This window comes from Delphinapterus leucas, chromosome 6 (assembly GCF_059928025.1).
Source record: "Delphinapterus leucas isolate spDelLeu-1000000601 "Yukka" chromosome 6, BTC_Dleu_Yukka2, whole genome shotgun sequence".
Classification (NCBI taxonomy): Eukaryota; Metazoa; Chordata; class Mammalia; order Artiodactyla; family Monodontidae; genus Delphinapterus; species Delphinapterus leucas.
In genome coordinates this window covers 44,957,705-44,985,028 of record NC_143134.1, presented here as the reverse complement: position 1 = coordinate 44,985,028, position 27,324 = coordinate 44,957,705, and the positions used below count along the sequence as shown (strand labels likewise).

Genomic DNA, 27,324 nt, shown 5'->3' with positions numbered 1-27,324 from the left:
GTGACTAGAATAGTGCATGAAATATAGTAGGCACTTAATACATATTTGTTGAAGGAATGAACAAACTCAGATCTCTGGGATGCAGAGAGGTACAAGGAGAGAGTTCAAGGTCCAGAACTCTCTCCTTGTACCTCTCTGCATCCCAGAGAAGCTAGAGCAGGAAGGTAGTGAGGGAGGGGTTGGCTCAGGCTGGAGGGAGACAGCCCCTTTGCCAGAGACGCACCAGGCACTCTGACCCAGGCTGTGCCACCTGGGGTCTGGCATGTGTCAGTGGGCTCTCTAGGGTTCTCACGACCTCCCAGGAGCATGGAGGGACCAGTGGGGATAGCAATTGCCTTCACTCCACTGCTCCCTCTTTTCCAAAGCTGGGACCATCTCTGTCCTTGGACCCACTGTCTTCTGCCCCCTCTTGGAACTGTTACTCAGTATTTACTGGGCACCTACTGTGTGCCAGGCCCAGGACTGGGCACCCAGAGAGCTTTATGAGCAAGGTGGACAAGCAAATGCCACGAGAGCACAGGGCAAAGACTGATGGAGGAAGGAGGGGCAGTGGGAGGGGGGCATTCAGGAGGACAGCAGTGACCTTGCCCAGGCTGGTGGAGGGCAATAGGAAAGGTTTCAAAAGAGAGGGATATTTGAGCTGGTTTTTATAAGATGCGGCTGAGAGGGATAGAGATGGGAGACCCGGCACTGCCAGCAGAGAGAATAAATCATGCAAAGGGTTCAGTAGAACTGAAGAAGTGTGGTCCAGAGTGGGGCTGGGCAAAGATGAGGCTGAAAATGTAGGTTGGAATCAGAGGCTGAAGGGCCTTGAACAACAAGCTGAGGAGCCTGGGCTTTGTCCTGCTGGCAGGAGGCAGCATTACAGCACTTTGGGCAGGGGTGACTTGGTCCAATTTGCATGTTAGGAAGCTCGTCCTGGCCACTGTGTGCAGTGGTTTGGAGTGGCAGGTGAGGATGCAGGGATATGAGCTAGGAGACTATTGAGGTAGCCAAAGATAGTCTAGGTCAGAGATGAGGGTGGTCAGGCCCAGGGTATGGTATTGGGTGGAGAGGGACGGCGTCAAGAGCTATTGAGGAAGCAGAACCTATACACTCAGTGAAAAGCAAAGAAGGCCGCAGGCTTGGCTCTCAGATTCCACAGTGATGGGGGTGGGGGTGGGGGGGGCCAGTGATTTGGCCCCCCTGACCGTTCCAGGCTTGTCTCATGCCCCTCTCTATTCACTGACGTCACCTTGGCTACACTGGCCTCTCTGTTCCCTGGATGTGCCAAGCTTCTTCCTGCCTCAGGGCTTTTATACATTCTGTTCCCTCTGCCTGCAACACTGTTCCACTCTGCTACAGCCTGCCCCGCCCACTCACCCTGTGGCCTTCTCTGATTTCCCAGATGGATAGGTCAGTCTTGGATCCTCCTAAAGCACTGAGCGTGTCTCATTCATGGGACTTATCCCAACAGTGATGATACAGTTCCGCTGCTCATTTAGTACCAATCACTCACTTAACCACAAGCTCCTTGAGGGCAGGAACTGTGTCTGACTTATTCCCTGCTGTATCCAAACACTCAGCATGGAGCTGGGCACCTAGTTGCTCATTAAACTCTTGTTGAATGAATGGGTGAATTTCAAATTAATGAATGAGGTTTATTTGGATACATTAACATCCACAGGGATGTTGTCCAATAGCAGTTGGATATAAGAGTCAGGCTCACACTTTGGTGGGAGGACAGATTAGGAAGTTTGTTACTGTGAGTGAATCTAGGAGGTGTTTGTCTGAGGAAAGAGACCTTGGGCAGCGGGGAATGGTAAGTGGGCTTGGCAGCCCACAGGCTGCCCTTGATTTTACTCTGGACTTTGGAGGATGCAGAATTCAAGCTTTCTGTTCCCTTGAACAGCTAAAACCATTAGCAGCTATTCCTGCCACAATCATAGAGGTCTAAGGTCCAAAACAAGGGAGGTGACAAGTTCCTTTGCTCCATTCTGTCCCCTTCTCACTCTAACCTGGGACACTGGCAGACAGACCTGGGGACCAGGTGAGAAATGCTGAGAGACCCAGGAGCTTCATCAGATGCAAGGGTCAGGGGACTTCCCTTGTGGTCCAGTGGTTGAGACTCCACGCTTCCACTGCAGGGGGCACTCGTTCGATCCTGGTTGGGGAACTAGGATCCCGCACGCCATGCAGCCAAAAAAAACAAAAGCAAGGGTGGGGGCAGGCAAGGGGCTGGACCTGCTCAGCCTGGAGGTGCTCATCTGGGGTTCATGGAGGTACAGGAGGCTAGACAGGGAAGCAGATCTCTTGTGTGAGGAAGGGCTCCGTTCAAAATCATCCAACAATGAAGACAAATACTGTGTGATATCACTTATATGTGGAATCTAAAAAATAAAACAAACTAATGAACATAACAAAACAGAAACTGACTCATAGATATAGAGAACAAACTAGTGGTTACCAGTGGGGAGAGGGAAGGGAGTGGCATGATACAGGTAAGGGATTAAGAGGTACAAACTACTGTGGATAAAATAAATAAGCTACAGGGATATATTGTACGGCACAGAGAATATAGCCAACATTTTATGATAATTATAAGTGGAGTATAGACTTTAAAAATTGTGAATCACTATGTCATACACCTGAAACTTATATAACATTCTACATCATCTATACCTCACTAAAAATATTAAAAGAAATCAAACCTTAAGAAAAACCCATCCAACAATGAAACTTCTCCCCATCACTGGAGGATGAATGAATTCTTGGTGGGGCTGCTGTAGGAAGGTCTGAGTGGAAGAGGAGAGAGAACCTAGATGACCTTTAAAATTCCCCTTCCTTTATGAGATGGCGTTCTTACCATAGGACAGAAAGTCATGGTTAAATATTTGCTCTGCCCAGCTGGGCAATGGAAGGACATCTGCCACCTGTCCTTCCACCTCAGAGGCATTCCTGAGAAGGGGCAGGAGGATCTCAACGCTGAGTTATGGACCTCAAGTGGGCTTGGCTGTAGACCCCAAGCTTCTATCAGACTGTGAGGGTGATTGTCTGGCTGCCTGTGGCCCCCAAAGGGGCTATTCTTGAACAAGAATCCTTCCCATTAATTCATTTAACTATTTTTACAACCTATTCGTAGGCTTGAAATCATTCAAAGTAAAAAGGTTTTTTTTAAAAAAACAAAACACTGATTCAAATATTTCAGAGTAGGGCTCAGCATCTGTAGTTTAAAGTTCTCCCCAGGGAAATTTATCTGCAGATGGAGCTGAAAATCACGGATCTAAACGAATTAGAGAAATGCATATGTAAATAAAATTTTGTTATTCTCTTTATAATCAGAAATTCTTTGGGGCTTCCCTGGTGGTGCAGTGGTTGGGAATCAGCTTGCCAGTGCAGGACACAGGGGTTCCGGCCCTGGTCCGGGAGGATCTCACGTGCTGCGGAGCGGCTGGGCCCGTGCGCTACAACTGCTGGGCTTGCGCTCTGGAGCCCACGAGCCACAGCTCCTGGGCCCGCGGGCCACGGCTCCTGAGGCCTGTGCGCCTGGAGCCCGTGCTCCGCAACGGGAGAGGCCGCCGCAGTGAGAGGCCCGCGCATGGCAGCGAAGAGCGGCTCCCGCCTACCACAGCTGGAGAGGGCTTGTGCGCAGCAAATGCAGCCAAAAATAAATTAATTAATTAAAAAAAAATTCTTCGAAAACAGATAACCAAATATCTTAGTCATATACCTGTATAAGTAAGGGGAAGTTTTAGATACTGATTTTTCTTTTTTAAATTCTTATTTTAAAATTAATTAATTTTGGGTGTGTTGGGTCTTCGTTGCTGTGCGTGGGCTTTTCTCAGTTGAGGCGAGCGGGGGCTTCTCTTGTTGTGGAGCACGGGCTCTAGGCATGCAGGCTTCAGTAGTTGTGGCTCACGGGCTTAGTTGCTCTGCGGCGTGTGGGATCTTCCTGCACCAGGGCTCGAACCTGTGTCCCCTACGTTGGCAGGCGGATTCTAAAACACTGCGCCACCAAGGAAGTCCCCTAGATATTGATTTTTCCTGAACAGAATCTTATCTGTATTTAACCCATTTAAATGTAAAAGGACATAGACTACATGCAAAGCATGAGGGCATCTTCCTTACAATATGTTTTATTTTACTTTTTTTTCCTCTGTCAGTTGCACCCTCTTCATGGTGCAAAAAAAGAAATAAAAATAAATAAAAGGAATAATTTCTATTTCTATTTATACCTTATTTCATACTCTGCAAAGTGTTTTCCCATCTGCTATCACCACCTCTCGTCTTCACAGCAGCCCTAGGAGGGAGACAGAGCCAGAATTATCTTCCCCATTTTATGGTGGGTAAACTGAGGTCCAGTTTAACAAAAGCGGCTTTTCTGAGCTCACGAAGTTGGTTAGTGTCAGCACTGGCCAAAGGAACCCATGACTCCAGCCCCTTTTCTCTGCCTCTAACCACCTTCCAATTGCTGCTTTTTTGTTTTCTTTTTGATATCTCTGTCTCAGTCTCTCTGAATTAGTCTCTCTTTGTTTTCCTCTTTTTTTAATATAAATTTATTTATTTTATTTATTTATTTTTGCCTGTGTTGGGTCTTCGTTGCTGTGCACAGGCTTTCTCTCTAGTTGCGGTGAGCGGGGGCTACTCTTTGTTGCAGTGTGCAGGCATCTCATTGCAGTGGCTTCTCTGGTTGCGGAGCACGGGCTCTAGGAGCGCAGGCTTCAGTAGTTGTGGCACGTGGTCTCTAGAGCGCAGGCTCAGTAGTTGGTGGCGCATGGGCTTAGTTGCTTCGTGGCACATGGGATCTTCCCCGACCAGGGCTCAAACCCGTGTTCCCTGCATTGGCAGGCCGGATTCTTAACCACTGTGCCACCAGGGAAGCCCCTGTCTTCCTCTTTCTACTTGTTTCCCTCTGCCTGTTCCTTCAGCCCTCAGTCTGGAGTCAGCTTTGCAAGTTGTCCAAACTTTTTCTCACTTCCAAAATCTGCTGGCCATAGCCCCAGCCCCCGCCCCAGGCCACCACAAGCTCAGCGTCTCTGCAGAGAACAAACCCTTTCTAGATGCCAAGGTGCAGATAGGTGACACCTCCGGCCTCTCCATCTGGCCTCAGGTAAGATAAGGGTGGGGATCAGCACTATAAACAGGCCTCTATCATCCCTGGCCCAGGCCCCAGCTCACTCAGGCCACGTCAGCCCAGGATCAGCATGGCTGTTCGCCTGTGGGTGGTCACCCTGGCCTTGGCTGCCCTCTTCCTTGTGGACAGGGGTGAGTAGGCAGAGCCTGGATTCTCTGGCTTGGTGTTGGTAGGTGAGCTTGCGTGGAGCAGAGGCAGGGCCTGGAGCACCCTCTAAGGCCTTGGTTTTCTGCATATACCTTCTTTCTGCACGCTGGGCTAGGAGAAAAGAAACCTGGGTTCAAATTCTAACTCTGTCCCAGAATTGCAAAAGTCCCCTCCCCTCTTGGGGACTCTGTTTCTCCAGCTATAAAGTAGGAGGTTGTTCTAGTTCAAAGCTGCACTGAGCAACTACTGGGCTAGAGATCGGGGAGGCAGAAGGGAGAAGTCTTATCTCTGGGGAGATAGGCAAGTCTGGTGGCTGTAGGGTGGTGGGTGCTGAAGAAAGCTTGGCCTGGGTCCTCTGAGCTCCCATCTGCTCTGACAGGCTGTGGTTGTGGGGATGAGAGCAGCCTTGTGAGCACAAGGGAGCCCTCGCCCTGGGCTACACACATGCCCGCAGGAGTGGGGCCTGCTCAGGGCCTAGGGCGCAGTCTCGCACCTGCTGGGTATCAGGCATTGTTCTGAGCCCTTAGAACTTATCAGTGAGCACACCAGAAAAAGAAATGTCCTGATAGGTCTTTAAATCCAGTGGGGTTTGAGGGAGTGGAACCAACAATAAACAAGATAGGTGCAATGTATGTTAAACAGTATGTTAGAAGGTGATAAAGCCTAAGGAAAAAAATACCGGGCAGGGTGATGGGGATTGAGAGAGGGTTGCAATGTTAAATCGGAGGAGTTCTCTCTGAGAGGCTGATGTTTGAGCAAAGCTTGAAGGAGGCAGAGGAGTGAGCCATGGGGGTATCTAAGAGAAGTGGGTTCCAGGCAGAGGGAACAGGCAGTGCAAAGGCCCTGAGGTAGGAGCATGTCTGGAGCGTTTGAGGTACGGCGAGGAGGCCAGCGGGGCTAGAAGAGAGTGAGGGGCAGGGTGCAGAGAGATAGGAGAAGAGATGATACAGGCAACTGGGAACTATATTGGGTAAGGCATTGGAGGTCAATGTGAGGGCATGGCTTTTCCTTTGAGTGAAATGGGAGACACTGAAGTGTAATGAGCAGAGTTATGTGTTAAAAGGTTTGCTCCGGTTGCTAAGTTGAGAACAGACTAAAAGGGGAAGCAGGGAGACTATTTAGGACACACCTGGACAAAGTCATGATGTTACAGAGCAAAGCCCAGCAGGACCCCAGGGACATTGGCCTCATGGCCAGTCTCAAACCCATTTCCCCAGCTGGGGACATAGACTAGGAGCTGACACAATAGAGAATGGGTCTGCAGACTCTGGCCTGGCACAGCCTGCTTACTCCCAGCCTGGCATCCATTCCATCAGCAGCTCTCTTGTTGGGAACACTGAAGAGGCTGCCCTAAAGAGAGTCCTTTTGCCCATTGCAGATCCCTGCCTGGGCTGTGTGAGGAAGGGGCACACTGGGCCAAGGTCAAGGGCAGTCTGGGGGTAAATGCAACTTCCCACATCATCCAGGAAGAAACTCTGACACCACAGGGTTCTGAACTTCTCCCCTACAATGCACATTAGTGGTCAAATCCTGGACACTCACTGTGTGAAGGGCATTGCCACTTGGAGGCAGAGACAAAGGAACCCCAAGGCACTCAGGTCCGGAAAGAGTGACCCGGTGAGTGGGTGAGCACATGGTGGTGTGAAAGAAGCTACTAGGGTCTAGGGGTTTGTGGCCCCCCAAATTCATATGTTGAGATTCTAACTCCCAAGGTGATAGTATTGGGTGGTGGGACCTTTGGGGGGTGATTAGGTCATGAAGCCAGAGTCCACATGAATGGGATTGGTGCCCTTATAAACAAGGCCCCAGAGAGCTCCTTCACCCTTTCACCACGTGAGGACACAGTGAGAAGGCACCGACTACTAACCAGGAAGAGGGTTCTTGCCAGACACCAAGTTTGCCGGCACCATGACCTTAGACTTCCAGTCTCCAAAAGTATGACTAATAAACGTTTGTTGATAAGCCGCCCAGTTTATGCTATTTTTGTTATAGCAGCCCAAATGGACTAAAACAGAAGCCTAAGTCCAGGCCTGCTCAGGAAGCCCTGGGGGATATCAGGGAATACTTCACTGGGAGGTGGTCTGTGTCTTGAAAGGAGGGTCTGAGTCAATAGGAGGAGGAGAATAAGGACATTTCAGGCAGAGGGACCAGCATAAGCCAACACAGAGCTTGTTCCAGAAGAGTGAGCAGAGAGGAATGGCGGGGGCATAGGGGCATGGGGAGGTGTACGAGGAAGTGAGCCCAGGGGAAGTTTGGGGTCAGCTCACGCGGTGCCCTAAACGTAAGATGAAGAGGCTTAGTGGTCACAATAGGGAGTCTTGGAAGGCTTTATTTTTTTTTTTTTTAATGCTTTTTCTCCCCTGCTAACAATTATGCACCATGAAAGGTACAAGTCTTATCACTCAATGAATCCTATTCAATGAGGTTTTTTTTTTTTTTTGCAGTACGCGGGCCTCTCACCGCTATGGCCCCCCCCTTTTGCGGAGCGCAGGCTCCGGACGCGCAGGCTCAGCGGCCATGGCTCACAGGCCCAGCCGCTCCGCGGCATGTGGGATCTTCCCAGACCGGGGCACAAACCTACATCCCCTGCATCGGCAGGCGGACTCTGAACCATTGCGCCACCAGGGAAGCCTGAGGGGATAAACTTTAAGCTGTGCCTCGAAGGATAAGCAGAAATAATTGACTGAACAGAAAATGTGTGGGAGAATTCTTCCAACTCTGTGAGGCTGAAGGATGTTTGTGGGATCACAGAGCCCCATTTATTCCCCTGCAGCAGGACTGATCATGTTATGGGCAAGTGGTCAACTGATGTGTACTCTTTCCCTGTTCATAGGCAGAGATGCCCTGTAGATGTGCAGATCTATGTGAGTGGGCCGTGTTACTACCCTGCACATCTGCTGGGCAGCCCACCCTTAAATAGACAATGGCTAGGGATGCTATATATCCCAGTGCTGACAGAGCTTCAGTGGGTGAGTGCAGCAGTGGAAATTTCACTATTAATGTGTGCGGTCAACATTCATTCATTCTCCAAATATTTATTGAGCATCTAATATAAACCAGACAATCTGCTTGAAATACACTGTTAACAAGACAAAGAAGCTCCTTAACCCAAGGAACTCACAGTCTAGCATAAAGGCAAATATTAATCAAATAATCCCACAAATAAATCATCATAGACCATGATAAACACTGTTTATCGTAAAAAGTCATGACAAACTGTGACAGGATATCACCTGGAGGCTTGATGTTCTCAGACAGTAGTAGGTGAGGTTTCTCCATGAAGAGACGTTTACGTTCTGAAGCATGAACAGGAGTCGCCTAGGACAGGGGTAGGGGAAGGGGAAGGATGGCGTGGAGCTGTCCAAGCAGAGGAACAGCGTCTGCAAAGACTCCAGGGCGGGAGAGGGCACAGGGCACCCGAGGGCCTGAACTAGACCAGAGTGGCTGACAGCAGAGAACAAACAGGAGAGTGGCCCGAGATGAGAAGGGAGCAGGGTACGGACCTTGGCCTCTGAGGTTTTTAAGCAGGGGACTGACGTGGTAATTTGTGTACTTCATGATCACTCAGCTGCTCTGTGGAGAATGAACTGGAGAGGGCCGGAGGGGAGCTGCAGAGGCCAACATGGGAGATAAATAGAAGAAAAAGAGAAAATGAGAGGGTGTGAGCAACCCCATGTTAGTTGGGAGGCAAACTGGCAGAGATTAAGGACTTGGGCTCGGACGCAAGCTACCCAGTTTGTGTCCTGGCTTTGTCACTTACTCTGTGATCGTGAGCAAATTACCTGAGCTCATCTATAAAACAGGGATAGTATCTGTCTACCTCCTAGATTGTGTGAGGATTAAATGACCAATACACCTCAAGAACTTAGAGTGGTATCTGGCACACAGGAACGTGCTGGGGCTCAAGGCCACACAGCTACTACCTAGAAACAGAGAAATACTGGACTGCTCTGATTAAAGCTGGGGGTGGGCGGGCCGGGCACCAAGCCTCGTCCACTTGTCCACCCCTAACCACCACCTTGTCCTAGTCCCACCCACGCAGCCCTAAATGCCTGGGACTTCACAGACTCCCTCTCTGCCAAAGAAGGTTGACCTCAGAGTGGCCTGTTGGAAGCCTGTCTCCTGGGCACTGTGTGAAAAAATGGGGTGATGGCCGCTGACCTGTTTAAGCATTCCAGCACACAGGGCCACTCTCAACTTTATAACATAACTAGACTAGAACCTCAGAAGGCTTTTGCTTCCCATACTTCATCTACCAAAAGGAAAAAAAAGTCTAAACACTCTTCTGCTTGCTGATGTATATAGAAACTGTTTTATTTTTTAAATAACAATGAAGGGAAAAAAGGCCACAAAACAGACAAAAACAGCCTCGAAGAACTCGAAGGACATGTAGATCTCAGAAGGGTACGGTTAACAGAAATGCCTTTGAAGGAACTCCTGAGAGTTCCTTTGAAGGAACTCCTTATGGTGGCCCTCACTACCTGCCTGCTTTATTATTCACTCTGTCTCTCTTCTCTGTCCCTCCTAAGCCATGGTTGTGACCCGGTTTCGAGCAGAGACTTAGTCAACTCTGGGCTGTAACCTCCTAGAGATCTGCTTGGGGACAAGGAAGCCCATGGATCAACCACAGGCCCCAGTCCAGGAGCAGCCCCCTGAGACCTCACGGCCTGTGACTGGTCAGGGTCACTGGGGGGTGAAGACAGGGTCTATGAACCCACAACCCAGCCAGCTGTTCCAGAATTATGTCACAATGAGAGATACTTGGACTACCTGTGTGCCAAACACCTGTTCTCAGCCATTCCTAACATTCCTGACCAGATGTAGCCTCCTGGTGATTCTGGTTTACACAGATGGGACTATGGGATCATAAGGGCAAAAAGGCCTCACGTATCTGAAGACAGGATAGCTGATAAACCCAGAACTACCCCAGGACAAATGAGAGATCTCACCAGCCCAAAGAAAGCATCCAAAGGTCAAAAAAGCTGGGAAGACTTGGGCAGAGGAGGCCCTCTCCAGACAAGGTGAGCTGCTGGACAGCACAGATATACACAAACGGAATAAGAAACTGACAGGTGCGCTAAGATTGCACAGACAAGTGTTCACTGAGAGCAGGTATAAGAGAAGGAAAACTTGCAATCAGCCAGTTGTCCCCAGCAGCCCCGGGGAAAGCACGTAACTTCTGTTCCAGAGAGTGCAGAGCTGGTGGAGCTGTTCTTCAAGGCAGCACAACCTTCTCCGCCTCACCTCAGTCAGCCAAGGCCAAGTTTGTGGCCTGCAGTCGCTCCATCTCCTGGCAGATGCTCTGCTCCACTGTATCACATGCAGCTAGGAACGCCTACAAGGTAAATGCAGAGCAGTAAGGGCCCACTCGGGGCCAGGCACCCCTGCCAGCCCCACCTGCAAAAGGCTCTTTGCCCAGCCACTCTGGGGAACCCCTGGGCGACTGACTCAGGCTGAAACAGGTGTGCAGGGATGGAGATGGCCTGGGCTCCAGAGGAAGGAGGGGGAGGTAGAGGAAGCACAGGACCAGGGCTTCTGACAGTGCTCTATGCCAACAACCCCCAAAGGGTGCCGAGGACAGGAAGCCAGGCCACTGCAACTGCATGATTTCAGGGGGTCCTGTCCATTGGATCAGTATAACATGTCAGCCCTATCTGCTCTCCAGCCATCTTCCTTCTCAATTAGTTTAAATCCAAATTTAATTACAGGGACATAAAAGGAGCTCTTCTCTTAGGTTCTGGGTTCATGCTGAGATATAACAACCAAAGAGAGGCCACACCACACTTGTACTCTACCCTACTTTGAACAGATACATGCACCAACACATTACACTTTGTGATGCCCTACCACACAACTCACCTGAATCTTTTTCACCAAACCCTTCCTTTTCATTCGACTGTCTTTGAAATTTTCTGGCAGAACCTACGGAAGAATAAGTTGACGTATAAATAATCCTCAGTGAAAATGACATAACACGTCAGAAATACCTACAGTATACCGAACAGGCCACAGGTCACTAATGTGAATGACATGCATTTTCAGGAATCACTTCCCTGGATCTGTACCCTACATGGCCCTTCCCGTGGCTCTCACCCCTATACAAGCTCCCTTTGTTCTTGGTGTTGGGGCCATAGATCTATAACATGGACTTTGTCCTCTCGCTGTTTCCTGTGCATGGATACTGTGTCCTGGCTGGACCATGAGCTCAGGGTGGCAGGAAAAGCACAGTGCTTTTCTGCTTCTTCTTTACCACCTCCCCCCAAGAATCCCAAGCAGAGTAGTTTAGGCTAGAGATATCATTACTGTGTCATCTCTAAGAGGGAGCGTGGCATCGATGATTCCCAACAGCCTCACAGGAGCTGGGTCTGACTGAATTCTGTACAGTTAATGAGCTCAGTGAAATGTCAGACACGTGTGTTACGAAAGTTAAGCCCTGTATTTCTCTAACCATGAGATCATGGACCATCCCAGCTTCCTGAGGATTAGATGCTACTGGCATACATAAATAAAAATAACAGGGACTTCCCTGGCAGTCCAGTGGTTAAGATTCTGCACTCCCAATGCAGGGGCATGGGTTCAATCCCTGATCGGGGAACTAAGATCCCGCATGCCGTGGCCAAAATAAATAAATAAATACATAAATAATATGACAAAAGCCCTATGTTGGTGGGACAGGAGAAATCAGGAACCATCTTACCTTTCTGTGTATTCACCAAAGACCTAGCAGTGTCTGGTACGCGATAGGTGCTCAATACCCTCAGGCAGTGAGTGCGATACTGAAAGAGTGAAACTGACTGAAAAATAGTCAAAGGAAACTAGTTCTTCTCAGCTGAATATTTACTTACTAGCGTGTCAATCTCTTCCAAGATCTTCATAAACTGCTCGATTGTGGCCTTTACTCTCCTGTCGAGTTTGCAGAGAGCTTCAGCTTGCAAATCCTTGGCCAGAAAACCCTGTGGAGGAATGATGCATTATTGCAAAGGTTCCTTGAGGCTGATGGAAAACTCCAAGCCAAGGCGCTGATGAAGCAGCCACACCCTGAGTCCACATTCCCCAACAGGCTGGGCCAGACCTCAGGCCCGCAACTTCACCTCTTCGGAAAAACAGAAAAGCTGGCCCTGGGCCACCCCAAGCACTGTAGTAGGCTGCAGGCCATTACATGGTCTATCTTACATGGTCCACTGGGGTCACAAATGCCTGTGGAGGCCTGGCTCTGGTGAAGCCCCCAGTCACCAGTGTATACCCGCACACGAGAAGCAGACGTTAAGAGCACAGGGTTTAGAGTTTGATAGGCCTGGGCTTCAATTCTGACTGCACTGTACCGGCTTGTGACCTTGAGCAAGTTCTTTACCTATCTGTGCCTCGGTGTTCTCATCTTTAAAATGGAGATCATGATACCCACACCCCAGAGGGTTACCGTGAGGATAAAGAGAAATAATGTAGACCTTTAATAGAATTCCTGACACAGATGTATGTATGCTAACAAATGGCAGCACTTACATTATTTTTATTAAATTGTCTCTCTGTTTATTCACAATGCTTGGCCTAATGACCAGTTAGCTGGTGACAACAGATGGACAGCAGGTATCTCTGAGGAAGTAAAAGCCATAGGCTACAGATGCAGATTTGACAACATGTAGTATATATTAGCTGGCAATTCCAACTTAAAGAATTTATCCTACCAAAAAATCAGAAATGGTCAAAAAAGATTTATGTCTGAGGACGTTCAAAGAAGCATTATGGCTTCAAGATGGCGGAGGAGTAAGACGTGGAGATCACAAATACATCAGAAATACATCTACATGTGGAACAACTCCTACAGAACACCTACTGAACGCTGGCAGAAGACTTCAGACTTCCCAAAAGGCAAGAAACTCCCCACGTACCTGGGTAGGGCAAAAGAAAAAAGAAAAAACAGAGACAAAAGAATAGGGACGGGACCTGCACCAGTGGGAGGGAGCTGTGAAGGAGGAAAGGTTTCCACACACTAGGAAGCCCTTTCACTGGCAGAGATGGGGGATGGTGGGGAGGGGAAGCTTCAGAGCCACGGAGGAGAGCACAGCAACAGGGGTGCAGAGGGCAAAGCAGAGAGATTCCTGCACAGAGGATCGGTGCTGACCAGCACTCACCAGCCCGAGAGGCTTGTCTGCTCACCCTCCGGGGTGGGCGGAGGCTGGGAGCTGAGGCTCGGGCGTCAGAGGTCAGATCCCAGGGAGAGGACTGGGGTTGGCTGCGTGAACACAGCCTGAAGGGGGCTAGTGCGCCCCAGCTAGCCGGGAGGGAGTCCGGGAAAAGTCTGGACATGCCTAAGAGTAAGGAGACCGTTGTTTCGGGGTGCGCAAGAAGAGGGGATTCAGAGCACCGCGTAAACGAGCTCCAGAGACAGGCGCGAGCTGTGGCTATCAGCGCGGACCCCAGAGATGGGCATGAAACACTAAAGCTACTGCTGCTGCCACCAAGAAGCCTGTGTGCAAGCACAGGTCACTATCCCCACCTCCCCTCCTGGGAGCCTGTGCGCCTGCCACTGCCACGGTCCCGTGATCCAGGGACAACTTCCCCCGGGAGAACACACGGTGCGCCTCAGGCTGGTGCAACATCACTCTGGCCTCTGACGCCGCAGGCTCGCCGCGCATCCGTACCCCCTCCCTCCCCCCGTCCTGAGTGAGCCAGAGCCCACTAATCAGCTTCTCCTTTAACCCCGTCCTGTCTGAGCGAAGAACAGACGCCCTCCTGCGACCTACACGACCTACACGCAGAGGCGGGGCCAAATCCAAAGCTGAACCCCAGGAGCTGTGCGAACAAAGAAGAGAAAGGGAAATCTCTCCCAGCAGGCTCAGAAGCAGTGGACTAAATCTCCACAATCAACCTCATGACCCTGTATCTGTAGAATACATGAATAGACAACCAATCATCCCAAAATTGAGGCGGTCGACTTTGGGAGCAACTGTAGACTTGGGGTTTGCTTTCTTAATATAATTTGTTTCTGGTTTTATGTTTATCTTAGTTTAGTATTTAGAGTTTATTATCATTGGTAGATTTGTTTATTGATTTGGTTGCTTTCTTCTTCCTTTTTTTTTTTTTAAATATATAGATACATATATTTTTTTCCTTTTTCTCTTTTTGTGAGTGTGTATGTGTATACTTCTGTGTGTGATTTTGTCTGTATAGTTTTGCTTTTACCATTTGCCCTAGGGTTCTATCTGTCCGTTTTTTTTTTTTTGTATAGCTTTTAGTGCTTGTTATCACTGGTGGGTTTGTTTTTTGGTTTGGTTGCTCTCTTCTTTCTTTCTTTCTTCTCTTTTTCTTTTTACTACTTTTTAATTTTTAATAATTATTTTTATTTTAATAACTTTCTTTTCTTTCCTTTCTTTCTTTCTTTTTCTCTCCCTTTTCTTCTGAGCCATGCGGCTGACAGGGTCTTGGTGCTCCGGTCGGGTGTCAGGCCTCTGCCTCTGAGGTGGGAGAGCCAAGTTCAGGACACTGGTGCACCAGAGACCTCCTGGCTCCTTGTAATATCAAATGGTGAAAGCTCTCCCAGAGATCTCCATCTCAACACTAAGACCCAACTCCGCTCAACGACCAGCAAGCTACAGTGCTGAACAACCTATGCCAAACAACTAGCAAGACAGGAACACAACCCCACCCATTAGCAGAGAGTCTGCATAAAATCATAATAAGGTCACAGACACCCCAAAACACGGTCTTGCCCACCAGAAAGACAAGATCCAGCCTTGTCCACCAGAACACAGGCACTAGTCCCCTCCACCAGGAAGCCCACACAACCCACTGAACCAACCTTAGCCACTGGGGGAAGACACCAAAAACAGCGGGAACTATGAACCTGCAGCCTGCGAAAAGGAGACCCCAAACACAGTAAGTTAAGCAAAATGAGAAGACAAAGAAACACACAGCAGATGAAGGAGCAAGGTAAAAACCCATCAGACCAAACAAATGAAGAGGAAATAGGCAGTCTACCTGAAAAAGAATTCAGAGAAATGATAGTAAAGATGATCCAAAATCTTGGAAATAGGATGGAGAAAATACAAGAAACGTTTAATAAGGACTAGAAGACCTAAACAGCAAACAAACAATGATGAACAACACAATAAATGAAATTTAAAATTCTCTAGAGGAATCAATAGCAGAATAACTGAGGCAGAAGAATGGATAAGTGACCTGGAAGATAAAATAGTGGAAATAACTACTTCAGAGCAGAATAAAGAAAAAAGAATGAAAAGAATTGAGGACAGGGCTTCCCTGGTGGCACAGTGGTTGAGAGTCCGCCTGCCGATGCAGCGGGCACTGGTTCGTGCCCTGGTCTGGGAAGATCCAACGTGCCATGGAGCGGCTGGGCCTGTGAGCCATGGCTGCTGAACCTGCGCGAACGGAGTGTGTGCTCCGCAACGGGAGAGGCCACAACAGTGAGAGGGGCCCGCGTACCACAAAAAAGAAAAAAAAAAGAGAACTGAGGACAGGCTTAGAGACCTCTGGGACAATATTAAATGCACCAACAGGGCTTCCCTGATGGTGCAGTGGTTAAGAATCTGCCTGCCAGTGCAGGGGTCATGGGTTCGAGCCCTAGTTGGGGAAGATCCCACATGCCATGCAGCAACTATGCCTGTGTGCCACAACTACTGAGCCTGTGCTCTAGAGCCCACAAGCCACGACTGCTGAGCCTCTGTGCCACAACTACTGAAGCCCGTGCGCCTAGAGCCAGTGCTCTGCAGCAAGAGAAGCCACTGCCATAAGAAGCCTACGCACTGCAACGAAGAGTAGCCCCCGCTCGCAGCAACTAGAGAAAGCCTGTGCACAGCAACGAACACACAACACAGCCAAAAATAAAAAAATAAATTAATTTTTTAAAAAAATGCACCAACATTCGAATTATAGGGGTCCCAGAAGAAGAAGAGAAAAAGAAAGGGACTGAAAAAATATTTGAAGAGATTATAGTTGAAAAATTCCCTAATATGGGAAAGGAAATAGTCAAGTCCAGGAAGTGCAAAGAGTCCCATACAGAATAAACCCAAGGAGAAACATGCCAAGACACACATTAATCAAACTACCAAAATTAAACACAAAGGAAAACTATTAAAAGCAGGGAAAAACAACAAATAACATACAAGGGAATCCCCATAAGGTTAACAGCTGATCTTTCAGCAGAAACTCTGCAAACCAGAAGGGAATGGCAGGACATATTTAAAGTGATGAAAGGGAAAAACCTACAACCAAGATTGCTCTACCCAGGAAGGATCTCATTCAGATTCGATGGAGAAATTAAAACCTTTACAGACAAGCAAAAGCTAAGAGAATTCACCACCACCAAACCAGGTTTACAACAAATGCTAAAGGAACTTCTCTAAGCAGGAAACACAAGAGAAGGAAAAGACCTACAATAACAAACCCAAAACAATTAAGAAAATGGTAATAGGAACAAACATATCAATAATTACCTTAAATGTAAATGGATTAAATGCTCCAACCAAAAGACACAGACTGGCTGAATGGATACAAAAACAAGACCCATATATATGCTGTCTACAAGAGACCCACTTCAGACCTAGGGACACATACAGACTGAAAGTGAGGGGATGGAAAATGATATTCCATGCAAATGAAAATCAAAAGAAAGCTGGAGTAGCAAGTCTCATATCAGACAAAACAGACGTTAAAATAAAGACTATTATAAGAGACAAAGAAGGACACTACATAATGATCAAGGGATCAATCCAAGAAGAAGAGATAACAATTGTAAATAGTTATGCACCCAACATAGGAGCACCTCAGTACATAAGGCAAATGCTAACAGCCATAAAAGGGGAAATTGACAGCAACACAATCACAGTAGGGGACTTTAACACCACACTTACACAAATGGACAGATCATCCAAACAGAAAACAAATAAGGAAACACAAGCTTTAGATGATACATTAAACAAGATGGACTTAATTGATATTTATAGGACATTCCATCCAAAAACAAAAGAATACACTTTCTTCTCAAGTGCTCATGGAATATTCTCCAGGATAGATCATATCTTGGGTCACAAATCAAGCCTTGATAAATTTAAGAAAATTGAAATCATATCAAGTGTCTTTTCCAACCACAACGCTATGAGACTAGATAACAATTACAGGAAAAAAATCTGTAAAAAATACAAACACATGGAGGCTAAACAATACACTACTTAATAACCAAGAGATCACTGAAGAAATCAAAGAGGAAATCAAAAAATACCTAGAAACAAATGACAATGAAAACACGACTATCCCAAACCTATGGAATGCAGCAAAAGCAGTTCTAAGAGGGAAGTTTACAGCAATACAATCCTACCTCAAGAAAAAAGAAACATCTCAAATAAACAACCTAACCTTACACCTAAAGTAATTAGAGAAAGAAGAACAAAAAAACTCCCAGAGTTAGCAGAAGGAAAGAAATCATAAAGATCACAGCAGAAATAAATGAAAAAGAAATGAAGGAAACAATGGCAAACATCAATAAAACTAAAAGCTGGTTGTTTGAGAAGATAAACAAAATTGATAAACCATTAGCCAGACTCAACAAGAACAAAAGGGAGAAGACTCAAATCAATAGAATTAGAAATGAAAAGGGAGAAGTAACTACTGACACTGCAGAAATACAAAAGATCATGAGAGATTACTACAAGCAACTCTATGTCAATAAAATGGACAACCTGGAAGAAATGGACAATTCTTAGAAAAGCACAACCTTCTGAGACTGAACCAGGAAGAAATAGAAAATATAAACAGACCATTCACAAGCACTGAAATTGAGACTGTGATTAAAAATCTTCCAACAAACAAAAGCCCAGGACCAGATGGCTTCACAGGCGAATTCTATCAAACATTTAGAGAAAAGCTAACACCTATGCTTCTCAAACTCTTCCAAAATATAGCAGAGGGAGGAACACTCCCAAACTCATTCTACGAGGCCACCATCACCCTGATACCAAAATGAGACAAAGATGTCACAAAGAAAGAAAACTACAGGCCAATATCACTGATGAACATAGATGCAAAAATCCTCAACAAAACGCTAGCAAACAAAATCCAATAACACATTAAAAGGATCATACACCATGATCAAGTGGGGTTTATCCCAGGAATGCAAGGATTCTTCAATATACACAAATCAATTAATGTGATATACCATATTAACAAATTGAAGGATAAAAACCATATGATCATCTCAATAGATGAAGAAAAAGCTTTTGACAAACTTCAACACCCATTTATGATAAAAACCCTCCAGAAAGTAGGCATAGAGGGAACTTTCCTCAACATAATAAAGACCATATATGACAAACCCACAACCAACATCGTTCTCAATGGTGAAAAACTGAAACCATTTCCACTAAGATCAGGAACAAGACAAGGTTGCCCACTCTCACCACCTTTATTCAACATAGTTTTGGAAGTTTTAGCCACAGCAATGAGAGAAGAAAAGGAAATAAAAGGAATCCAAATTGCAAAGGAAGAAGTAAAGCTGTCACTGTTTGGAGATGACATGATACCGTACATAGATAATCCTAAAGATGCTACCAGAAAACTGCTAGAGATAATCAATGAATTTGGTAAAGTAGCAGAATACAAAATTAATGCACAGAAATCTCTTGCATTCCTACACACTAATGATGAAAAATGTTAAAGAGAAATTAAGGAAAAACGCCTATTTACCATTGCACCAAAAAGAATAAAATACCTAAGAATAAACCTACCTAAGGAGACAAAAGACCTGTATGCAGAAAACTATAAGACACTGATGAAATAAATTAGAGATGATACAAAGAGATGGAGAGATATACCATGTTCTTGGATTGGAAGAATCAATATCGTGAAAATGACTATACTACCCAAAGCAATCTACAGATTCAACACAATCCCTATCAAACTACCAACAGCACTTTTCACAGAACTAGAACAAAAAGTTTCACAATTTGTATGGAAACACAAAAGACCCCAAATAGCCAAAGCAATCTTGAGAAAGAAAAACGGAGCTGGAGGAATCAGGCTCCCAGACTTCAGACTATAAAAAGCTACAGTAATCAAGACAGTATGGTACTGGCACAAAAACAGAAATACAGATCAATGGAACAGAATAGAAAGCCCAGAGATAAACCCATGCACATATGGTTACCTTATCTTTGATAAAGGAGGCAAGAATATACAGTGGAGAAAAGAGAGCCTCTTTGATAAGTGGTGCTGGGAAAACTGGACAGGTACATGTAAAAGAATGAAATTAGAACACTCCCTAACACCATACACAAAAATAAACTCAAAATGGATTAAAGACCTAAATGTAAGGCCAGACACTATCAAACTCTTAGAGGAAAACATAGGCAGAACACTCTATGACATAACTCACAGCAAGATCCTTTTTGACCCACCTCCTAGCGAAATGGAAATAAAAACAAAAATAAACAAAGGGGACCTAATGAAACTTCAAAGCTTTTGCACAGCAAAGGAAACCATAAACAAGACGAAAAGACAACCCTCAGAATGGGAGAAAATGTTTGCAAATGAAGCAACTGACAAAGGATTGATCCCCAAAATTTCCAAGCAGCTCATGCAGCTCAATATCAAAAAACAAACAACCCAATCCAAAAATGGGCAGAAGACCTAAATGGACATTTCTCCAAAGAAAATATACAGATTGCCAACAAACACATGAAAGGATGCTCAACATCACTAATCATTAGAGAAATGCAAATCAAAACTACAATGAGGGGGCTTCCCTGGTGGTGCAGTGGTTGAGAGTCCGCCTGCTGATGCAGGGGACGTGGGTTCGTGACCTGGTCCGGGAAGATCCCACATGCTGCGGAGTGGCTGGTCCAGTGAGCCATGGCCACTAAGCCTGCGCGTCCAGAGCCTGTGCTCTGCAACGGGAGAGGCCACAACAGTGAGAGGCCCGCGTACTGCAAAAAAAAAAAAAAAAATCTACAAACAATAAATGCTGGAGAGGTGTGGAGAAAAGGGAACCCTCTTGCACTGTTGGTGGGAAGGTAAATTGATACAGCCACTATGGAGAACAGTATGGAGGTTCCTTAAAATACTAAAAATAGAACTACCATAGGAGCCAGTAATCCCACTACTGGGCATATACCCTGAGAAAACCAGAATTCAAGAAGAGTCACGTACCACAATATTTACTGCAGTTCTATTTACAATAGCCAGGACATGGAAGCAACCTAAGTGTCCATCAACAGATGAATGGATAAAGAAGATGTGGCACATATATACAATGGAATATTACTCAGCCATAAAAAGTAAAGAAATTTGAGTTATTTGTAGTGAGTTGGATGGACCTAGAGTCTGTCATACAGAGTGAAGTCAGAATGAGAAAAAGAAATACCATATGCTAAAACATATATATATATGGAATCTAAAAAAAAAAAAAGATGTCTCTGAAGAACCTAGGGGCAGGACAGGAATAAAGATGCAGATGTAGAGAATGGACTTGAGGACATGGGGAAGGGGAAGGGTAAGCTGGGATGAAGTGGCATGGACTTATATATACTACCAAATGTAAAATAGATAGCTAGTGGGAAGCAGCCGCATAGCACAGGGAGATCAGCTCGGTGCTTTGTGACCACCTAGAGGGGTGGGGTAGGGAAGGTGGAAGGGAGACAGAGGAGGGAGGAGATACGGGGATATGGGTATATGTATAGCTTATTCACTTTGTTATAAAGCAGAAACTAGCACACCACTGTAAAGCAATTATGCTCCAATAAAGATGTTAAAAAAAAAAAGGAAGCACTATACATAATGGTAAAATAACATTAGGTGATGAATAATAGAGAATTGGTTAGGTAAACCATGATCCATTCATATGATGAAATAAATACTATACAAGTTTTGAAAAGTATGACCTTGTTTTTTTCAGTCAAAACTTTTTTTCTTTATTTAGGTATAGTTGATTTACAATACTGTGTTCGTTTCAGGTATACAGCAAAGTGATTTGGTTACGTATGATCATTTTTAATGACATGGGAAAATGTTCAATTTTTTAAACCAATAAAGGAACAATTTACAAACAAAGTGTGTCTAACATTATACCAATTTTTTTTAAGATGAAAAAATAGATTCCAGTTTTTAGTAATGATTATCTTTGAGTTGGGGGTCTTACAGGTAATTATTATTTTTCATATTAGTGCCCATATGTTTTCTTAAAAGCTATGTACAATCAGCATGTATTACTTTTGTAATTAAAACACAAACATACATCAATAAATGTTATAAAATGAAGGGATCAAAAATAAGTATGTGCTTTGGGGCTGTTCCTCATCTTTATTTGGTTTCAGTACTCCACCTCTAATACTATAAGGAATTGAATAGGATGACCCCTATGCCCACCCCAAGATCATGGTCAACTTGGACCTTCTATGAATCAACACAATGTTCTTTGCCTTGCCAAATACATTATAGCTGACTAGACTGAGAGAAGCTACTTATTCTATTTTAGACACATGATCCTAGCACAGCAGGTGTTCTCCTAGGAGCACAAATGGATGCCGGCTGGGGTTTGGAAATAACAGTGTTGATAACACTTACAAAGCACTTAGTATATGTCAGGCTCAAATTATGTAATTTAATCCCCACAACAGCCCTAAGAGGGAGGTACCATCATTACTCCCTTTTTACAGATGAGGAACCTGAGACAAAGGCAAACTTGCCCACAGTAACAGAAAGGATAGAGCCAGGGTCTGAACCCAGGGAGTCTGACAACAAAGTCCGCCCTTGTAACCACACATTTGTATCTCCAGAGAATTCTTATAGAAGGCAGAACGACAAAGTCCACGGAGAGAGTTACCTGCTGGATTCCAGTAAGCTCTTTACTCAACTCTTCCAGTTGGTCAGCTATCTTCTCCACAGACTTCTCCAAATCTTTCAACTTCTTTATTTCAACTTCTTCCTCTGGACTGTTCTAAAATGTTTAAGAATAAAATGAAGTCAAGAATTTTTTTTCTGTCAGGAAAAAAAAAATCTGACCACAAGTGGGTTAAACCACCGACCTAGAAAAAATCATCTTAACTCTGTTGCTTCTTAGAAGGCAAGCTGGAGGGTTATACATGAAGGTTTTCTATCTACAAAGACTCTAGACTAGATAGAGAGAAGGTATCAGGTACACATTCTGGCAAGAGAGCCCTGACGGCTTGGGTTCAGAGAACAAAGCTGATCCATGTGCCAGGTTCAACCTCAGCCTGGGGCTGATTACCAACAGATTCCGGACTGAAGCCTGGAGTGTTAACAAATCACAGTGAATGCCTGTGAGGAGTCCAGAACGGTGAGACAGGTGGAATTCTACCCTTCCTTTAAATGGAATTCCTGAGCTCTCTCATTCAGTATGATGATGATGGAAGAATACTTGTACTGAGCATCCCCTGTATGCCAGGTTTCATCCTAAGCACTTCACCTGTATTACTGTTTAAGCCTTACCACAATCCAGTGAAGGAGGTACTGTTTCAGATGATGAAATTGAGGTTACTGTAAAGTAACTTAAGGTTACACAGCCCAAAATAGGTAGAAGAGACTTAAATTGGACTTGGCTCCACATACTCCAGGACAGCTCCAACTGAGGGTCCTAAAGCTTCTTCAAACTCAACCCTTGGGTTCTGCTCATTGCCCATCACCATTCTCCCTGACCCTTGAGCAAGAAATCTCTAGATTATTTCCCCTTCTCTCACCTTAATTGGTAGCCAGCAGCTTCCTGCTTTTACACTACCCTAAATTGTTCACATTCTTCTTTGTGGCCAAATCCTGAGTGCCAGTCTCCTGGCAGTTCCAAGTCTGGAGTAGACTTTCCTTGCCTCCACTTTGCTAATCTCTGCCCTCTCTCCACTCTGAATCAGCCACCTGATTCTCACTCGAAGTAAGGGAACTTCACAGGACCAACAATTCCACTGTGTCACAATGCAGGGCTGGCTATGGCCCTCTCTCATCACCCCAGGGCCTACTTTTCTCACCAACTGGCTTTTTCTCCGTCACCTCTTTAGTCTGAACCTTTCTTTCCAGCCAAAGAGGGTTTATCCTTATGTGAGATTTTAGTAAAAAGAATGGTTAAAGGAAGAGAGGCTCCTGAAGTTTGCAGAGTACTTATTTTTAAAATCTACAGGTTTACTCTAACAAAACGCTCTCTTGCAAATCCCCCTCCAAGTGAGTAGGGACTGCCTCAGGCACTATTTTAACCAGACTGATTCCACCACCAACACAAAAGCCACATTACTGAGGCAGCATAACCACTCCTAATTCCCAGAGTGAAAGCCCTAAACAACAGGAGCTGGAGGGTGTGAGAACTGGTGACTCCAGGGAACAAAGAGACTACATTTGTTTAGAGAGCGCTACTTCACCAGTGCCAACCCTGGCTCCCTGACTTGGCCTTCTAAACAGAAACATGCATAAAAGACCTTCGTCATTTGATTCTGAGGTATTCTGGTGGAAAAAGCAATTTACCTTTTTCCCAATTAACATGACCCGGCAACCATTTTGTATTCCAAGTGCTGACAATGGCGTCTCCATTTCCTTCAGAGATTTTCCTGAACAAAGAAGAAAGTGATGTCAGGTTGCAACAATTGCACAACAGTGAAAACAGATTTCAGCAAGGGTACAGGAAGTAGTGTGTTCACTAATGAGAAGAGGATGAATTGGTATAAGCTTTTTAGAAGGTTTCTTGACCCAGTAACTTCATTTTAGATATTTACCCTAACACATAACTGGACATGTGCCTGCACAATAACTGTTATACAATAACTATTATTCATAATAGTGAGAAACTGGAAAGAGCCCAGAATTCAGGAATAGGGGACTGATTAACTATACATCAGTACAACAGAAGACTCTGTAGGCATCAAAGCTCATTTTTTCAGGAAACTTCAATGCCATAATACATGTTGATGACCCAGTGTTATAAGAAGATCACTAGAAATGATCCTAGTTTTGTCAACTAAAAAAAAAAGCCACAAATGAGAACCCACACTTTGGGATGCCAGGACAAACAAACAAAAAGAGGCTGGATGGAAATATATTGAATTGTTATAAGGGGTTTTATCCAGGAGAACATTTTCTTTTTTGTGCTTTCCTCTATTTTCAAACATGGATTTCTATTGCCTTTATAATTCTAAAATGAAACGTTTTTAAAAAGAAAACACAAGGAGCTGTACTATGAAGTACAAATATAAATGCTTCCCATCACTAAATTTTTTATGACTGGCACCAAATGGGATACATTTAGCCTCATCAGATACCAGAATAATGGGTTCCCGTGGGAATGGGAAGACCAGAGAATGGGGATGGGAGTGGGTGTGTCCTGGCAGAAATCAGCATCATCCACTGGGCCTGCCACATCCAGGCCCTGGTAAGTTTGTTCAATACCTTCTCTGTGCCAGCGCTATGCCAAGCATTGGACACATAGCAGTATCTCTGCCCTTTGTGGAGTTTGTTATTGTATTAGAGAAATCAGATGTTCGGTGACTATGAAGACAATTATTTAATAGGAATTTCAGTACAAGTTATGCAAAAGTGGTAGGGAGTGCCATCTGAACACAATGGGAAGAGGATCTAACTTGGCCAGGGAAGACTGCCCATGTGCTTCATCAAAAATGGTAATATTTCTGTCACCTTCATGTGACTTCAACTCTAATACCTGTTCAAATGTTTGCAAGTGTCCAGTGCATAGTAGGTCCTCAATACATATTTGTTGAAGTGATGAATAAATTAACAAGCAAATAAGAATTGTCCTAGTTTCGAAACTGAGAGTTTCTATTATTAAAGTTAAGCAGTTTTAAATAGGCCTTTTAGCAATGAGGGCTCAAAGCTGGAAGAGAAATACCTACCCTTAAATATGAGTTTCTGAAAAGGCAGCGGGACCCCTGTGGCCTCTTCAACAACCTGGGCCAGGTCTTGGACAATTGGTTCACTACAGCCTTCTTGCGGGATAACTTGAAGATCATGCTTCTCGTTGCCTGGGGAGAGAGAAAAGTGTTGAAGAAAACTCTTTCACACAAACCAATATAGGCTGACACTTTATTTACCCAGCCTTCAAGGCCTGCTCAAGGATTTTTGTTTCCTTTATTATAGTAACTAACAATATCAGTGATATCAGCTAACATTTTAAGCACTTAACATGCATAAGGGGCTGACTAGGCTCATTTCATGCATGATCTTATTTAATTCTCAGAACAACCCCATGAAGTAGGTACTACCTATTATTCCCCATTTCACAGATAAGCAAACTATGAGTTCAGTCCAATTAAGACCTGCCTAATGAGACCCAACTCTAGAATTAGAACTTGACCTCAGATCTATCTGATTTCAAAGTCCGTGCTTTTCTTCACAAGCCATCTGCATCCTGTGGCCTGACTGTCCTCTACTCTGTGTTGTACTGGGCAAGGTACTATTTTTGTCTCCTTTGCTGTAATGGGCAAGGAAATGTTTTTCCTCCAGGTCTCTCCCACTGGGGACACCTCGGCACATACATGGTTGGTGCCCAGTAAATAGACAAATGAATGAATAAACTCAAACAGCAGAAATTCCTTTTTGGAGCAGAGGTGCTAATTCTTTTCTGGGTATGTGGACAATAAGGAGGTAGCCTGTGCCGGTGCATCATGCCAAGCCTTAAGCCTACTCAACAGCCACATGTAGTGAGTGGGACAAGTGTTACCAACTCTGCTTCTATGTGAAGTAGAAACCAGCTGCCTAGAAAGGAGACATCCCAAGGTCATTTAAACCTGAATTATCTAGAATCCTGGTCACCAGATTCCGAGGCCCTGGGGTCTCCCCTAATTGGTCCTGAGGAAACCTCATGGACTCAGCTATCTGGAGAACTCGACACAGATCTTTGTCTAGTTCTGTGTCAACTCCAAAAGTAGGCAGACCCAAAGGGTGCCCAGAGTGTACGCTTGAACCCACGGCTCACTCAAAAAGCAGACAAGAGTTCAGACTCTCGCACACACGTAGGTGTCCAGACACACAGCAGTCATACACAACATGGCTAAAAAGAGCCAGGCACAAAGACCCACAATAACTAAGCAGGCACACAATAACTAAGCAGGCACACACTAACACATACAACCAGGACCACGATGTGAAGCACGGACATCGAGGATCTAACAAATGGCCTGAGACAAAACACACCAGCCACATGGAAAGGTGTGCTGAACAAAAGATCCGTACAAAAGCCGGCCCCACAGACACAAACCAGATCCCACGCTTCCGGACGCCAGAAGAACACAAGGACATACGCTTCGGGAGGGCACGTGGCCAAACCCACAGACCCCGCCAGACTTTTCGCAGCCCGCGCTCACTGTGGGTGACGATTATGCTGAGCCCGGCTGCCGCCATTTCCTCGCTCCGGGCCACCTCTTCACTTAGGGCCACCTCTTCGCTTCTGACCGCCTCTTCGCTCCGGGACCCCTCTTCGCTCCGGGTCACCTCTTCGCTCCGGGCCGAGCGAGGCCGTGCTTTCTTCTTCACCCGCGGCCTGCGAACGCAGGCGGCGGCGCCCCTGGTGGATCCGGCATGCCCTCTGGTCACACTCCGGACGGCTGATCGCTGGGAGGGAGGCGGACCGCGCTCGGCTAGGGGCACCGACTGGCGCGGCTCCCGGCCCAGCCGAGGGGCGCGCCGCCGGGGGCCCAGCCGCTCCCGATCGCCTCGCGATCTCCGAGCGCCGCCGCGCTCCGCCAGACCCGCGCTAGTTGCCCACCCAGCGGTGGAGGCTGAGCGCGGCGCCCCGCGACCCCGCCTGGCTACATCCACGCTCCGCCCGGGCCTGCCGGCCCCGCCCCTCGGAGCAGCCCTGCTCCCGCCAGGCTCTATTCCGCTACCGCCGCCCCCGGGCCCCACCCACTCAGCTGAGGCCCCGCCCGGCTTATGAGGCCACGCCCACGCCCGCCACCGAGGCCACGCCCCCTGCTGACTCGGTCTCTCACCTCCAACCTCCTGCAGTTCTTCCCCGGAAGACCGAGCTGAAAATCCGGAAAAAGGATCGGTAAACGCCAATAGGCACATTGCGCTTGCGCATGGAGGGCCGGAAGTCAAGTCGGAGGCGG

The 27,324-nt window shown here is 46.1% G+C and overlaps 1 protein-coding gene across 13 annotated transcripts; it reads right to left on the bottom strand.

The window, feature by feature from the left end:
• Window positions 1-154: 154 nt before the first annotated feature.
• BAG1 (BAG cochaperone 1) lies at window positions 155-27,298 on the bottom strand. Of its 13 annotated transcripts, none has more exons than XR_016393428.1 (12): window positions 26,578-27,038; window positions 25,108-25,236; window positions 23,729-23,811; window positions 22,089-22,202; window positions 12,106-12,213; window positions 11,958-12,036; window positions 11,120-11,182; window positions 10,505-10,595; window positions 8,494-8,578; window positions 5,158-5,371; window positions 4,215-4,279; window positions 155-2,369 (listed from the first exon to the last, which is right to left on the bottom strand). XR_016393428.1 is itself a non-coding variant. In XM_022551592.2 (8 exons), the coding sequence occupies exons 1-7, from the start codon at window positions 27,281-27,283 to the stop codon at window positions 10,506-10,508; spliced, it is 1,293 nt and encodes a 430-aa protein (XP_022407300.2). In that variant the 5' UTR covers window positions 27,284-27,298; the 3' UTR covers window positions 8,280-8,868; window position 10,505. The 13 variants fall into 13 exon arrangements, 3 of the variants coding, with proteins under 3 accessions (XP_022407300.2, XP_022407302.2, XP_089768643.1); XR_016393425.1 differs by having other exon boundaries at window positions 161-2,369; window positions 8,764-10,595; XR_016393427.1 differs by having other exon boundaries at window positions 161-2,369; window positions 5,158-5,366; window positions 8,764-10,595.
• Between the last annotated feature and the right edge of the window lie 26 nt (window positions 27,299-27,324).

Bases quoted from the DNA above. Each gene is read 5' to 3' on its own strand.
- BAG1 (XM_022551592.2), bottom strand. From the start codon at position 27,283: ATGTGCCTATTGGCGTTTACCGATCCTTTTTCCGGATTTTCAGCTCGG. The intron at 22,203-23,728 runs GTAAATTGCTTT...TAAACATTTTAG, and splicing joins TCATGTTAATTGGGAAAAAG to AACAGTCCAGAGGAAGAAGT. The intron at 12,214-22,088 runs GTAACTCTCTCC...ATTCCTCCACAG, and splicing joins AGCTTACTGGAATCCAGCAG to GGTTTTCTGGCCAAGGATTT.